Here is a 15993-nt window from a genome sequence, read left to right on the forward strand (position 1 = left end):
ATATTCTGACTCAGGAGAATCTTAGACTGTGCCCAAATAAATTCCTTGAATTTGCCATTCCCATGCTCTGGGTACAGAATTTGCCTCTAGTTCCTCATGACTGTCCCTCTCATGATGGTCTTTTGGCCCTGTATTTGGTGCTTTTCTATATCCTCCAGGCTCCCCAGTGAGGATTGCTTCATCTTGGGGTCTTCTCAGATTCTTCTCATTTACTGTCTTCCTTTCTATTCTTTAAAAGGTTTGAATGATCTCTTCCTCCCTCCCCCACTCCCCAGTAGTACCATCCTGTTTCTCCAGTCTCCCTGGTGTGGGATCATCCCTCCTTCCCTCAGTGAATCACCTCTCCAAGTCCTCCTCAGTGGAGCACTGTCTCTTCTTCTAAAACCACAGCACAGTAAGAACAATGTACAATGATAGAGTGATTACACTTTAATTCATCTAACCTCTCAATCATAAAGTATATATATACAGAGAGAGAGAGAGAGAGAGAGAGAGAGAGAGAGAGAGAGAGAGAGAGAGAGAGAGAGAGAGAAATTGTATATGTAGTCAGCACCCACCCTGGGGCTCATTTTCTCAACTGGCATTCACACTGGCAGGTCAGGTCCCCAGAGAGGGATAACTTTTTCCCTCTGGGTTCTAGGGATAAACCTGAGAGTTTAGAGAATTTTCTGATACTGTTACTGAGAAGCCTCCACCATCGTGCTTCCCAATAACTTTTTAAAGCAGCTAAGATCTCCTGAGTATTGATTAACATAAACTAGTTTTGACAAAGGAACATTTCCTGAGGTAGTATAACAAGTCTGGAAATGCAATCACATCCCCTCCAGACTGGAGGGCACACTTTCCCCTCTGCATTTGGTCCTTGGGAGGCTGGACTTAAAATTTCAAGTGGTTGCAACAATCCATTGAGTCCAACCTGAGGTTGGGGCAACATCCTGGCTCAGCAGTTCTTTTCTCCCTCCTCCCATTGGTGAGCTCCTCCTGGAAGTACCCAGCACAGCCATTCCTCATGCCTCTCCCAGCTCCATTCTTGCCTCTCTGGACTTTGTCCCCACATCCCCATGTGGATACCTTCTCTATTTTCCCCACCCTTTTCAGCTGCCTTTTCCCATTAGAATGTAAGTTCCTTAAGGGTATGAACGGTCTTTCTTTTCATTTGCATTTGTATTCCCAGTGTGCACAATGTCTGGCACATAGCAGATGCCTAGTAAATGCCTTGACTTGTTGACATCTCAGTGTGGCATGGCCAGTGGATCAGTTGCCCCCTTGCTCAGCTGGGTTGGCTCCTTACTAGGCTGGGTCCAGTAGGTTGCTCTCCAGGGCTGCTGCTCATTCTCTTCACTGGGCTCAATTATAGGTCCCACTTGTGGCAGCTTGGTGGCACAATGGATAGAATGCCAGTCCTGGAGTCAGGAAGACTCATCTTCCTGAATTCAAATCTGACCACAGACATTAGCTATGTGTCCTTGGGCAAGTCACTTAACACTGCTTGCCTTAGTTTCTTCATCTGTAAAATGAGCTAGAGAAGAAAATGGCAAACTATTCTAGTATCTTTGCCAAGAAAACCCCAAAAAGGGGTCACAAGAGCCCTGAAACAGCTCAACCACACAGCTCCCATTGATTCTGAGATCTAATTGTTAGTTGGACCTTAACTGGCTTTGCTAGACCTCTTAATCTCACAGTGTGCCTGAGCATTTCCATCTCAGGATACTCATTCACCTAAAATCATGGAAAAAGAAGAATATCATTTGTTCACAAACTCATGGTGGCTGGCTGGGGAGATAAGGCAACCAAAACTACTGCCTTTCTCCTCAAATGGAGACTTAGAGCAATTTTTTCTCCTTAAAAGCCATCAGAGGAGAAAAGAACAGAGGGTTATTTATTAAACCTTTCATATGCATACTCAGTTCTATCTCAGCAGCCAATTAAAAGCATTTTCATCACCACAAAGTAAGCCTATGGGAAATAGAGAACAACTTCACATGATCTGAAGTGGGCAAGAGGGCACATCCATCACTCTTTTCCCAGAAGCATGCATACTCACCAAGCCTTGATGTAGATTGGAACTAGTGAACATGCTCTGAAGATTGGATGTTTACACACTTCATTAAGCAAAAACAACTACACTGGCCTATCATCCCAAAGATTAATTTAGAATTTGAAAGAACCAAAGTGTCTCCCTATTATTTAACTTATTAAAAACTAGTCGTTGGGGAATATGGTCCTGAGGGAGAGGAGAAAGTGACCCAGGCTCCTTCATTAATTTCCTCATCAAGGAGTTAAAGTGAGGGTCATAAGTATCCATCTTGAACTCAAGGAATCAATTAAGATCATAGCATCATAGATGTCAAGCTAGAAGTGACCTTTCAGGCCATCTAGTCCAACTAAGGAGCCATGATTTCAAGTTAAACATCTGCTAGAATGTAAGCTCCCTGACAGCAGGGATTATTTAATTCTTTGCATTAGTATTCCCTACTCCATGTCATAGTGCCTGGACTATAGTAGACCTCTAACAGTTGCTGTTAATTGATTGATTTCCATTATATTACATCATGCCTGCATCTCTTAAAAATCCCTGTTCTCCAAGAAAAACTAGATGATTACATGTCAGATGTATTGCAGAGAAAATTACTATTCAGATACTCACATACGAGTTATACTAACTGACTCCTGAGATCCCTTCTAACTCTGAGATTCTGTGATCCTGGTCAGAGTAAACATCCCCATTTTTGAAATCAGGAGTTGGGTTGAGAAGAGATATGGGAATATTGGTCCTTGGTTCTGGGCTCCAGTAGGTCTTCTGCTTCCCATCTCCCGCCTCCTGACCAAAGTGATTTGAAAGCAGAAAATAGGTCCCAAGGTATAGACTGGCTCAGAAAGGGAGAGAATTTGTGAGGCTTAGTTTGCAGATTGTGACCAAATTGCTTATGAGACTACGGCTTCTTAAAGTTCTAGCCCATTGAATCTATAGCTGCCATCCAATGCTATTAAATTTCTACCTTCTTCAGGTCCATAAGACCAATCGTACTGAATCAGAAAGCTGACATTTGCCAAGGGAGAGCTCCCTCCAGGTTCAGTTGAGCAGAGAAAGGAGATGAGGGAGAGCACAATTTTTCTTCTGCCTCATTGCAGCACAACACAGCAGAGAAATATTGACTTCTATCCCCCCATCCTCCCTTGCTTCATTAAAAAAAAAAAGATTTGACTGTAGCCAAATGAAGTCAGAAGTTAAATTAATCCTTGGAGATATATTCCCCATCTTTCTACTAACGATTCTTCTTTTACTTCTTGGTTCTTTTCTTATAGGTTATTTTGGACACTGGCCGAGAAGAACTCATCCGATTGTGGAACCCCTGGGGCCGTCAAGAATGGACCAAATGTTGGAGTGATAAGTATGAGATTTTTAAAAAATATATATATATCCTTTCTTCTTCCATTGGAGGTAAAACCATGGTGTTCCAGGGCGTTTCCTTTTAAAAAGGCATGATGTTTCTCTCTGCCCAAAGATTACCCATTCAAATTTTCTCATCAAGCATGTTCCCAAGTTACAACCATCACAGCTTTGCTCTTGCTATAGCTTCATATGTGACAGTGTGAATATGTGTCTTACATATGCTCTCCCAGGCTTTTTCTCTTTTTCTTACTTTCTATTTACTCTCCTGTCTTTTTTCTCTCCTTCTTCCATTTTCACTATTTTCTCTCTTCTCTTCCATCTATCCTCCTTTCCTTTCTCTTTTCTTTCTTTTCTCTCTTCCCTCTACTCTTCTCTTTTTTTTCCTTTTCTGTGCGTATGTGTATGTGTGTGTCTCTTTCTCTGTTTCTCTTTGGCATGAGAATATTGCCTCATAGGAAAGGAAATAAAAAGGTCCATCCTCTGAAGGAAACATACAACAATTCCACAGGAAGTGTTATTTATCTAGAAAAAGGTCTGGTGCTCAGAGGTCCCTGTAGACAGAGATCAATGGAATTTATGACCCAAAAGAAACTGGTTAGTCAGTCCAGTCCTGCCCTTCTAAATTTAGTTAATCTGTTCTTGGGCTATATTAAGAAATAAAGAGTTTCTAGGATCATTTACTACTGCACCCCACCTGATCAGGCATGTGTATCATGTTCTGTTCTGGGAACCCCATTTTAGGAAGAACTTTGATAAGTATCCAGAAGAGAGTAAAGGATGGTCAAGGTTCTTGAGTTCATTCCTTATGAGCATCTAAGTGGGAATTTTGGACACATTACCTAACCTGTCTGGACCTCGGTTTCCTTATCCACAAAATAGTCCTTATCCTGGAGAAGACTGGGGATGGAAAAAGGGAAAAGACATGATAGCTATCTTTAAATATTTAAGGGCTATCATGAAGAAGAGCAATTAGTCTAGTTCTATGAGTGGGAATTCCAAAGAAACAAATTTAGGCTTGATTTTGGGGTTGGGGAGAGCCTTCCTAATTTTTAGAGCTATCCAAAAGTAGCATTGGGTTCTTTGGTAGGTGGTGGCTTCCTCTTCCTTGAAGGTCTTCAAGAAAAGGCTTGATTGTCCCTTGGGTATGTTTTAAGAGGGCTCTTTTCCAGGTACAGGTTAGACCAGATAGCTTCTGAAGTTCCTTTCTATCTTAAAATTCTATGGTTCTATAACTGAACTAGCGTGATGTATGTTGGGTGTCTTTTTCCTAAGTTAACAAGTTTTTCTAGGTCAATCTCATCTCCATCTCCCATTTAAATTGACCTTCTTCACCAGTTGTGTAGCACCAAAACCTCTTGGGAAAGTGCTTTCTCACAAATCCTCCTTGTAATTGTGGAGCATATAAGATGGGATCAGTATATGTATGTTAGGATCCAAAGGATGAATATCATGGTCCTTGTCATCAAAAAGCTTACACTTTAGGAGGTAACTGCAATATAATTTAAGTTATGAAAGTGCAATAAGAAAGTACATGCAAGCTGGTAGTTCTAAGGAGGTCACAGCATCGTAAAATCTTAAGACCCAGAAGAAAATTAAACAGCTGTCTACCCCAATAGATGAGCATTCTCTATAACATCCTGACAAGTGATCATCTAGTCTTTACTCAAATACCATCAGTTTCAAGAAGTCCTCTATCCTATTTTCCTGCAACTCTGTTAGAAAGTTCTTCCTCGTGTAGAAAGATAAATGGTGAGTCCCTACATGTATGAGGACTCCACATGTGGTGAGGGAGCTGTTGTTGTGTGGCTCAAAGGGAGAGAGAATAAACATCCCTAGCCTCTAACTAGAAAAAAAAAAAGAATAAACATCCCTAACCCTTCTCCAAACAAGAATTTCATTCCTGCCAGGAGGGAAAGCAGGAGATTGGGGCTGAATGCCATTCTGCTCTCCTCAGAGAGAAGTGGTGCCAGGCTAGAAGTATATCTATCTGCTCCCTTAAATATTGTTAGTCTAGGGCAGGGTGGGGAACCTGCTACCTCAAGGCCACACGTGGCCCACTAGGTGCTCAAGTGTGGCCCTTGACTGAACCCAAAATTCACAGAACAAATCTTTTATTAATGGAATTTGCTCTGTGAAGTTTGGATTCGTCCAAAGGGTTGCAATTGAGGACCTAGCAGACCACATGTGGCCTTGAGGCCACAGGTTCCCCACCCCTGGTCTAGAGCATATGATTGGTTCCATCTAACTTCTAATTGTTTTGTCATTTTTAGGGGAGAGGAGGACCTCAAGCTTTATATTCCAAGGCTTGACACCTTTCCTACCAAATACCAGTTCCACAATGAACATACATAGAGAATAGTAAAGAAACCCATTTATACAACTGAAACAAACCTGAAATTAGAGAAGGTCTACATAGGAGAATATATATCAGACAATACAGAGTGAAGGAGCTCTCCCCAACGGAGTGAAATAGAAACTAGTCAAGAGAGAGAAAGGGTACCGGATCTCACTCAAGGGGAAATTCTCTGAAGTCTCTAGGGTAGCAAGCTGGCAATGGGGACATGATGGAGACTTCCAGCTCTTCTCATGTCTTTTCTAAGTCAATTCCTTCAGTAGCCTGCAGTGGGGCTGGCCTCATCCATCTTCTTTCTCAAAGCTAGAACCTGACTTGATACTCAAAGAAAACTTGAAGTTTGACCAGTCCCAGAGGTGAACTCTGAGAACTAAAGCTCTCTATCTCTCATCAAATCTGCTCCACCTCTTACATAGGTCAGGGCCTTCATCTCCACTGAGGAGGAGAGCAACTCATGCCCATGGACTTTGAGACAAGAACTACACTTACAATAAATCAAAATCTTTTATGTAAATTCCACCCATGAGTCCTAATTCTGTTCTTAGGAGCTACGCAGAATAGGTGTAATCTCTCTATATTACAATGGCCCTGAAACTGTCTTTGGCTGAATGTATCAAGGCAAGGGTCTTGAAAGAGGTGAGACTGCTACCAGACCCACACTCTCACTCTCACATGAGGTGCTATGGGACAAACATAACAGTAACTTCCATTAATCAAAGAACCAAATGAAGTTCAGAAGAAACTATAAGGGAAAATATTTTCCAATCATCCCCAGTGTAGAGCCTGAAGAAGTGAATATGTATGTATGTATACATGCATGCATGCATGCATGTATCTATCTACACATATATATATATATATGCAATATACATATATATACACATTTGTATATTTGTATACATATACATAAGCACATATGTATATGAAGAGAGATAAAGGGGCATTCATATACATATATCTGTGTACCTGCATATACACAAATATAAACATATGTATATAAGTATGTGTATATACAGAAGTAAATGTATACATGCAATATATACATGCATGTTTATACACATGTGTATGTGTATATATAAATATACACACACATGTATAAATTCTGTATTTTTGTTCTGATTTCTGTATTTGATTCACTCTGGATTCAAATATGCCCACTAGTGATAATACTGGGTCAATGGGCATGTTACAATTCAATGATTTTCCTAGAGTAGTTCCACATTGTTTTCCAGAACAGTTGGGCCAATTCACCACTCCACCAGCTGTACATCAGTGTTCCCACCTTTCAATAGCCCATCCAACGTGTACCAGTTTCGGCATCTGTCATTTTTTTTTCCAATTTGTGAAGTGAAACCTCAGAGTTGTTTTATTTGCATTTCTTTTGTTTATTTATTTTTTAGTTATTCTTAGCATTCTTTTATTTGGTTTTTGTTAGTGAATCTTCTTTTGAAAATTGACTATTTGTGTCCTTTGGCTACTTATCTATTTAGGAAGTAACTCTTGGTCTCATATTTACCTAAATCCCCCAGCATATTTCAGATATCTACTCTTTATCACAGTCAATTGAAGCAAAGATTTTTCCCAATCAACACTCTCTTACTGTAGCTATATGGTATCTTTCTCCATTAGAAGTCTTTCGAATCTGTGTAATTAAATTTTTCTTAATTTTTTTATAATCATTGCCTTTACCATTAGTTTAAGAATTTTCCCTCTATTCATATATCCATATATCCTCACTTTTCTGCAGTGGATAGAGAGCTGGGCCAGGAGTTAGAAAAACCAGAGTTCAAATCCAACCTCAGACAGCTACTGGCTATGTGACCTTGAACAAGTCACTTAACCTCTGTCTACCTCCATTTCCATAACTGCAAAATCAGTATAATAATAGCACCTATATCTGATGATTCCTGTGAGGATCAAATAAGATAATGTTTGTAAAGCACTTAGCACCTTGCCTGACAGACTGGAGGTGCTATTTGAATGCGGGTTATTATTTATTATTGTTGCCTTCTAATTTTTAAAAACAATGTAACTTTTAGCACTGTAGCCACTTATCCATGTGGACCTCATTTCAGTTTGTGATATCAGATGATTGCCAAAGCTTATTTTCTGCCAAACTTCTCTCTAGTTTTTTCAGTTTTTATTGACTCTGATCCTATAAATCGTGTCCTTGTTCTAATAATTTGTGTCTTTGAGTATATTCTTTGATTGTTTTGGGGTCTTGATTACCTAGTCTGTTCTATTATCAGCTCTTCTATTTTTTAACCAGTGCCAAATTGTTTTGATGATTACTACTTTAAAACATAATTTAAGACCTGACAATGCTGAATTCTTTTTATTTCTATCTTTTTCTCCTCGAGATCCTTATTCATTTATTCCTACAGATAGATGTTATTTTTCTATTTTATCTTGTTCTATAAAGTAAATTTGAATGATATGACATTTTGTGTATTAAATTAGGTATTATTATAATTTTTATTATACTGGCCTTTTTTAAAAATTTAAGAATTAGGGAGAGGAAAGAGGAGTAAGTAGGCTCAATAGGGTTTGGGGAAATGTAATTCTCAGAAGGAATCATTTGTTTGACAAGTAGGGGAAGTAGCTTCTACTACCATCTCTGCCTTTACTATATGGTACTAATAATAATAATAGCAGCAGCTAATAACTAATATTTACATAGTGATTTAAGGTTTACAAAGAGCTTTACATATATTATCTCATTTTATCCTCACAACAACCCCAGGAAGTGAGTGCTATTATTATCCTTATTTTTCAGATGAGGGAACTCAGAGAGATTAAGTGGTCACACAGCTATGTGTCTGAGGCCTGATATGGACTCAGATCTTTCCTACTCCATGTCCGGTGCCAACATAGCTAGGTAAATTTCTACATTCCTCTGGCCGTATGTATTACTGTTTTCTGGTCACAGATCTAGAAGTGGAAGGGACATTAGAGTTCATTATGCCCAACCTTCCTCTCCTCCCATCTTATAGTTTAGGCAACTGAGGCTCAGGATGGATGGTGAAGTGTCCAGTGTCACAAAGGCAGTGACAGAGCTGGGGACTGAAAGCAGATTCTCTGACTCCAAATTCTGATCAGGGTCCAAAATGAGGAGGCTTTGAATGCCAGGCTAAGCACTTTGGACTTTATCCTATAGGCAGTAGGAGATGTAGTGATGGTTTATATAATTTTTTTGGGTGTTTGGGCATGACAGGAAGTGGAATATGTTCAAATCAACATTTTAGGAGCATTAACCTTGCAATGGTGTGTGGGCCCTTTCTGTTGTTAATGCCCATTAGAGCATCATACTTCATAAGCTTTCTGTTAAGAAAGGATTCGTGTCTTAGCAGGCTGGGTAGAAGGTGCAGGAGGTCCTAAGAGCCTTTATGTTTCTGTTTGTGTTCAGGTACTATATTTCCTCTCATTTGGGGGAGAAAGAAAGGGATGGGCAACGGCTCTAGGTATTCCAATCTCAGCCATAATTGACATCACAGTTGCACCCACTTAGAGGTAAGCTTGCCAGAATCAATGCCTTATTGATTTACACTACATTTATTTTTTCTTACTTGAAGAAAATGCAATTATCACTTAATTATAAAATTTCCATTTTAAAATCAAGCATCCTACTGTATCAGTATGTTGCAGAAAAATCAAGAGATGATCATTCCCCCAAGTGCAGAAATGACAGGGCTCCCTCACACTCAGTGGGTGGCCAGCACCAAAGCCAGCCCTGCCCTGAGAATGAGCTTAATTAGACCCTAGTCTTAACACTTCGTACATTTTATTCAACTTTTAGTGGAAGACTTATTGGCCAGACTAAATTTGAGTAGAGGGAGCAGAACCTATGAGTTTGGAGGGCTTATCCCCCCACTACAGATCAGTAGGAGGCTAGCACACACAGCTCTGAAGCAAGCATGGAAAGCACACAACCATGGAACTAGGTTGGCTTCTGTCACTCCAACATTCTGAGTGATCAACGGGCAAGTCATTTCCATCTCCTTAGTGTCGGTTTCACTGTCTGTAAAATGGGGCCAATACCCTAAAGTCCTATTTCGAACATTTTAGTATTCTATGACTGTAACCTCTGACCCCTCTGCTCCCATGTAGGTTTGAGGGGACCACAATGTCAATGTCATCAAGCATGGGGAACAGAGCAGAGAAAGAGGTAGTAAAGAGAATTACAGAATCACAGAACTTTAGAGTTAGAATGAACCTTTGCAGCCACATAATCAAATCTATAGCTGAATGGGATTTCTCAATTTACTCCCTAATCCAATTACACACAGCTATTTTTTAAAAAGGTTTATTGATGCCTTTTGTTTGATATACTACAGTTATTTTCCAATATCCATACCTCCATTGTAATTATAATGCCTCTGGAGGAAGAGGGAAGAAGGAGTAACCTGGACCCACATAGAGAATTGGGATTTGGAATATTCACTCATCTCTTGGGACAAAGGAATGTTGCGTGACTGTAGGACAGGGTCCAAGAGTGCAGGAAAAGAAAGGAAAAATTATAAAAGGGGAGAAGAGAGTAAGACTAGTATCGCACCTGATGGTAGCAGCAGGATCAACAGCTGAGAATTGTTTTGTTAACAGCAGCATCCTTACTCCCCAACGCCTCAGAGAAAGGTTAAAATTAAAGGGTCATACATAATTCAGCCCTAATCATTTGCATCCAGAGAAAGAAGGGATAAACAGAAGTATGTATAGATTAATTTTACATATACATACATACATACATACATACATGCATACATACATATATATATATTTTACCTATTTGTATCTAATGGAAGCCATCTCTACAGTGTGGGGAGAAGGAGGAAAGAAAAAAAAATATTTATGTGATAACTTTGTTGTATATTTGGAGGGAATAGCAAGTTGTACATGGTAGATTTGTAGTTTCATGTATAATCATCTTTTTTATTGTACTGTTGTAGAAATGCTTGTTTTGTTATGTGAATTAAAAATAAAATAAATTATATTAAAAAACTAAAGGGTCAAGCATCAGGATACGACTACTTTTTACTGGGGCCAAACTGATGGGGAAAAAATCATCAGATTACTGTGGGAAATATGGAGGAGCTGACATTCTTTTCTCTTGCCACCCCCATTTCAGCTGAGTACCAGTAGCATCTCAATCTAAGATCATTCATTCATTCACTTTTCTGTGGTATGCTAAGAAAATTAATTTCCTTGTGTCTATTCGTTCATGGCAGGAGTATGTGCAGAACAGCTTCAGGAGTAGACCAGAAGATAGCGAGAGATGCTATTTGTAAAGTTCTTAGCATAGTAATGGCTATATAGTAGGTGCAATATTTTGTTGTTGTTCAGTCAATTTTCTTGTCGTGTCCAACTCTCTGTGACCCCTTCGGGGGTTTTCTTGGCAAAAATACTGCAGTGGTTTGCCATTTCCTTCTCCAGCTCATTTTACAGATGAGAAAACTGAGGTAAGCAGGGTTAAGTGACTTGCCCAGGGTCACACAGCTAGTGTGATTTGAATTCAGGACTTCCTGACTCTAGGTTGATGCTCTATCCACTGTACCACTTAGCTACCTGCAGGTGTGATATAAATGTTTGCTATTGCTGTTGTTATTAAATTTTCCTAGACCATGATTATAATCTTAATCCCCAGAGTATGATTGAACTCTCTCTGTCTCCCCCTCCCTCTCTCCCTCCCTCTCTCTCTCTCTCTCTCTCTCTCTCTCTCTCTCTCTCTCTCCTCCCTCCCTCCCTCCCTCCTTCCCTCTCTCCCTCCCTCCCTCCTTCCCTCTCTCCCTCTCTCTCTTTCTCTCTCTCTCTCTCTCTCTCTCTCTCTCTCTCTCTCTCTCTCTCCCTCTCTCCTCTCCTCTCTCCTCTCTCTCTCCTCTCTCTCTCTCTCTCTCTCTCCCTCCCTCTCCCTCCCTCCCTCCCTCTCTCTCTCTCTCTCTCTCTCTCTCTCTCTCTCTCTCTCTCTCTCTCTCTCTCTCTCTCTCCCTCATAGTTCCCCAGAATGGCGGAGAGTCCAAGAATCAGAGAGGACCAGGCTTTATAAGAAGAAAGAAGATGGAGAGTTTTGGTATTTTTCTTTTATACAAGTACTTTTTGAAAATTTAGCTTAAGTTGAAACCCTCTTCCTCTATCCCTGAGCTTAGGTGAAGGGTCAATGATGAGCTTTGCTAATTGTGTATTTTGTGTCACCCACCGTGGGGCCTGGAAGTAACACATACTGTCAAGTTTCAGTATCTTTCAAGGCAGTTCAGAAGACAGCTCACAGCCAAACTGGGCACACGCCCAGTGTCCACAATAAGCTTGGCATTCTATTTATGACATTCAAAAACAAACAATTATAATTGGGTTGCATGAAAGATACTGTTCTGGACACTGAGGAATCAGTGTCGAAAAATAACATATTCCCAGACCACAATCTTACTGTGTGCTTTGGAATTACAAAATTTAATGTATAATAAAGTTTCATATATAATAACCTTTTTTATCATACTCTGTTGTGGAAGTGCTTATTTTATTCCATAATTTAAAAATAAAATAAATTTTCAAAAAAGAAATTATAAAATTTAAAAATTATCATAACAAAAACTCATATAATATCTATGGAATTCAGAACCCCATCAGCCTAAGGCAATTATAGAAAAATTAACATTTCCTTGTCACATAGGATGAAGAAAATTGATAGACATTATCAAAGTACATGATAAATGGGTCAAAATCTTACAGAATTATTTTTGAAATAAGCAGACATGACTTCATCAAGCAATAGTAAAGGTTGATGAATGTTCTACAACATTAGATTTGTCAAATATAACCAAAAATAGTTTACCTCCATTTGGGTGTATGGGACTGCTAAGATTCTAAAGCAGAATCAAAAGGCCCTCCATGGGCAGCATCCACACGAATTCAGTCAATAAGGAGCTGAAAAATTAAATTGAAACAAAAGGCTGAGCCAACAAAGAGGTATGAGGGGAGGTTCTTTGGGGGAAGGGATATTCACAAAAATAAAAGACTCTAAATAGTAGTAATTTAGAGCTAAAAAGGACCTAATGCAACTCCCTCATTTTGCCAATAAGGAAACCTTAAAGTGTTATACAAATGCTAGTAATTGCCATTCTATAGATGAAGAAACTGAGGCAAACAGAGGTTAAATGGCTTACACAAGGCCACACTGTCAGTAAGCATCTCAAGAGGGATTTCAATTCTGGTCTTCCTGATTTCAAGTCAGGTGCCCTATCTACTACCATGCATTAATAACATTTTTTTAAAAAGTAACATTGTATCTTGCACAGTTCTACTTGTGAAAACAGTTTTCCTTTTTCTGTCTTTCCTGTATCTTCTACAGGATACAAGTCCTTCCTGGAATCACACAGAGCAAATCCTGCTTCCACTTGCCAGCCCTCTAATATTCAGAGATTTCTATCTTTACTGGAAGACTTCATCAGGATTAAATATTCTTCCTTCCTCCAACTTTTCCTCCTATCATCACATGATTTCAAGAGCTTCTCAGGGAGCTGGCTGACTTCCTCCTTGACACACTCCAATTCATGAATGTCCCTAGACAATTTGATTTTCAATACTTAACAAATGGTGCCAGTCATCAGCAGTTGTCTGTCCTGCTGAGTCTCCTGATGGCCCCCAGGGGTTCAGCTGCTCACACTGAGCCATAACACGTAGAAGTACACCTCTTTTTGGTGTACCAGAACCAAGAAGACTGCTTCCATCTGATTACATTCCACTGGGAGGGGATGGGGGGGCGGGTAATAATAACAACAAGAGCTGATGTTTATACAGCTTTTCAAGGTCTGCAAAGATAGCTCATTTAATCTTCACAACAACCTTGTAAGACAGGGGCTATTATCATACCTATTTCCAGATTAGGAACCTGAATATGAGAGAAGTTAATTGCCTAACTTGTGTTCACAATAAATCTGTGGGGTCAGTGCTAATGATTAAGCCCATTTTACAGAGCAGAAAACTGAGTTAAGTGAGAGAAGTTAAGTACCTCACTCAAGGTTCACAAGGTCAATAAGTGTCCACCCCAGGATTTGAATGTCTGCTCTTTCTGATTCCAAGTCTATTGTTCAGTGGTTTCTGTATTTCAAGCCACCAGGTACATACTCGTACCTAGGAGACAAAGTCAGCCTAAGAGAATAGTAGATCACTTACAGTGACTATGGAAAATATCTGCATTCCATTTCTGGGCCCCCAGACTGATTTTATTGGTCACACAAGGATAGCTAAGCCACAAACATCCTGGTTGTTGCCAAACCAGGTCCTTTAGGCAGGGGACTCTTTCAGGGACTCTTCCCAGCTTTATGGTCATTTCCAGTACAGATATTCTGGGCTCCATTGTTATTTTCAAGTGGAAAATGACTTCCCCAAGGAAACACAGCCAGTATTTCAGATATCAGTCATACGCTTATTTTACCATGTACATTTGTTTTTCACAGGATGTCCCTTCAAGATTTCCAGAAGTTATTTGCCAGCATGCTTATTTGTTATCAATATCTGATGGTAATGAACAATGGAGAACTGGACAATGGAACATGGTTCCAAATTCCATATGAAGTCCAAAAGATCCAAGGAAATATTATGAAAGATAGTAGCTCTGGTAAGTATTTGACTAGACTGAGAACAGGGAGGGTTACAGGCTATCTTTAAATTGACTATTTATTGACTTCAAGAAGAATGACTTGAAATTAAATAAAAAGATCTGTGCTGGCCTGAAAAGTTGTACAACAGCTACTGTGAACAAAAAAAAAAAAGATGGCGGTTATATATACATAAGTTTTATTCAGAGATGGTCTGGTTGGATGATGCCCTGTCAAAACACGTTCCCCCCTTTACTTTGGAGTCTGGACCCTCAAAATTTTAGCTAATAATTATAATGGCCAGTATTTAGATATTGCCTGCTATGTGCCAGACACTGTATTAAGCGCTTTATAAATATTATCATCACAACAACACCGGAAGGTAGATGCTATTATCCCCATTTTCCCATCAAGGAAACTGAGGCAAACAGGTTAAATGACTTGTCTATGATCACATAGCTAGTGAATATCTGAGGCCAGATTTCAACTCGTCTCCTTGACTTCAAGCCTAGTGCTCTATCCACTATGCCACCTAGTTCTAGGAATCCTGTCATCTGAAAATCCAAGGACCAACCATCATAATATGGCAGAATATGACAGTCTTATAGCTTACTGGAACCTGATTGGTGAGCTAGAATGCCAACCAATTACACAAGAGAACAAAAGTTACACCTGTCTAAATATGGAATGGCCATAGAAGGCAACACGTAGGAAGGCTCTCCTGAGCATATTCTGTCCTGATGTTGCCTTGGGATCTCATTCCTAAGGTCTAAATAGTAATACAGACTTCCAGATTCCTATTACAGGTGACAGATTTGCAAGCAGAAGGCATCTCTGAGGCCATCTAACCCAACCCCTTCTTTTTGCAAGTTAGGAAATCAAGACCCAAAGAGGTTTGTGATTTGCTCAGGGTCACACAGGTGTCAAGTGACAGGGCTAGAATTTGGATCAAGATCTTCTGATCCAAAATCCATTAATGTTTATGTTGTATAATGTTGCTTTTCCAGTTAGTATATCCCTTTTCTGCTGGAAATACATCTTTATCTTATTCCCACTATCCTCTGCATTTACATTAGTATTCACTGAATTTATGCCCATTTCAATTTTCTGGTGATTACTTTTGAGTAAAACGTTAATGCCAGCCACAAGTACAACACCTATTTCCCATTGTCTCTATCAGGGGAGCTTGCTGTTTCAGGGTCATTACTTACCAGATTCTGAATGTTTCCTGCCTATGTGCCCCCACACACACACACACACGTGCAAATACACACGAACATAGTAGACAGAGTGATTAATCTAATGCAGTATATGTTCCTTCCACAATGAGCTCATTGGTCCAGTGAGCAGGAGTTGGGGTAGCAAGGTCAAGGGCTGACTGTGTATTGCTCTCTTTTGTCTAGATGCCCTCTGGTACGCGCTTCAGTACTTTTTCTCTGTGACAGAGCCCATGGAAGGTATCAACGTGGTAGTCTCCATCAACATCCAGCCTAACCAGAGTAGAAAGATGATGCTACTTTTTAAAGTATACAAGGTATAGATGGGGTTACATTTTTGGCTCATAGTTTCCAAGCATTTCACTGTCCCATTGAGTAGTCACGAAAACAAATGTAACTTCACAGGCCAAATCCTAGGCCTCTGATTTACCTTTCCGAACATTT

At 39.8% G+C, this 15993-nt stretch overlaps 1 protein-coding gene across 1 annotated transcript in view; it reads left to right on the forward strand.

The window, feature by feature from the left end:
• Positions 1–15993, forward strand: part of LOC110206692 (calpain-13) — a 79626-nt gene that overhangs the window by 35992 nt on the left and 27641 nt on the right. Inside the window, 6 exon segments of the mRNA XM_078149156.1 lie at positions 3307–3392; positions 9154–9195; positions 9855–9912; positions 13845–13851; positions 14125–14352; positions 15736–15866. Coding sequence (XP_078005282.1) covers positions 3307–3392; positions 9154–9195; positions 9855–9912; positions 13845–13851; positions 14125–14352; positions 15736–15866 — 552 coding nt within the window.

The sequence above is a fragment of the Phascolarctos cinereus genome, unplaced genomic scaffold (genome assembly GCF_003287225.1).
Source record: "Phascolarctos cinereus isolate Bilbo 61053 unplaced genomic scaffold, phaCin_HiC Scaffold_2;HRSCAF=192, whole genome shotgun sequence".
NCBI lineage: Eukaryota > Metazoa > Chordata > Mammalia > Diprotodontia > Phascolarctidae > Phascolarctos > Phascolarctos cinereus.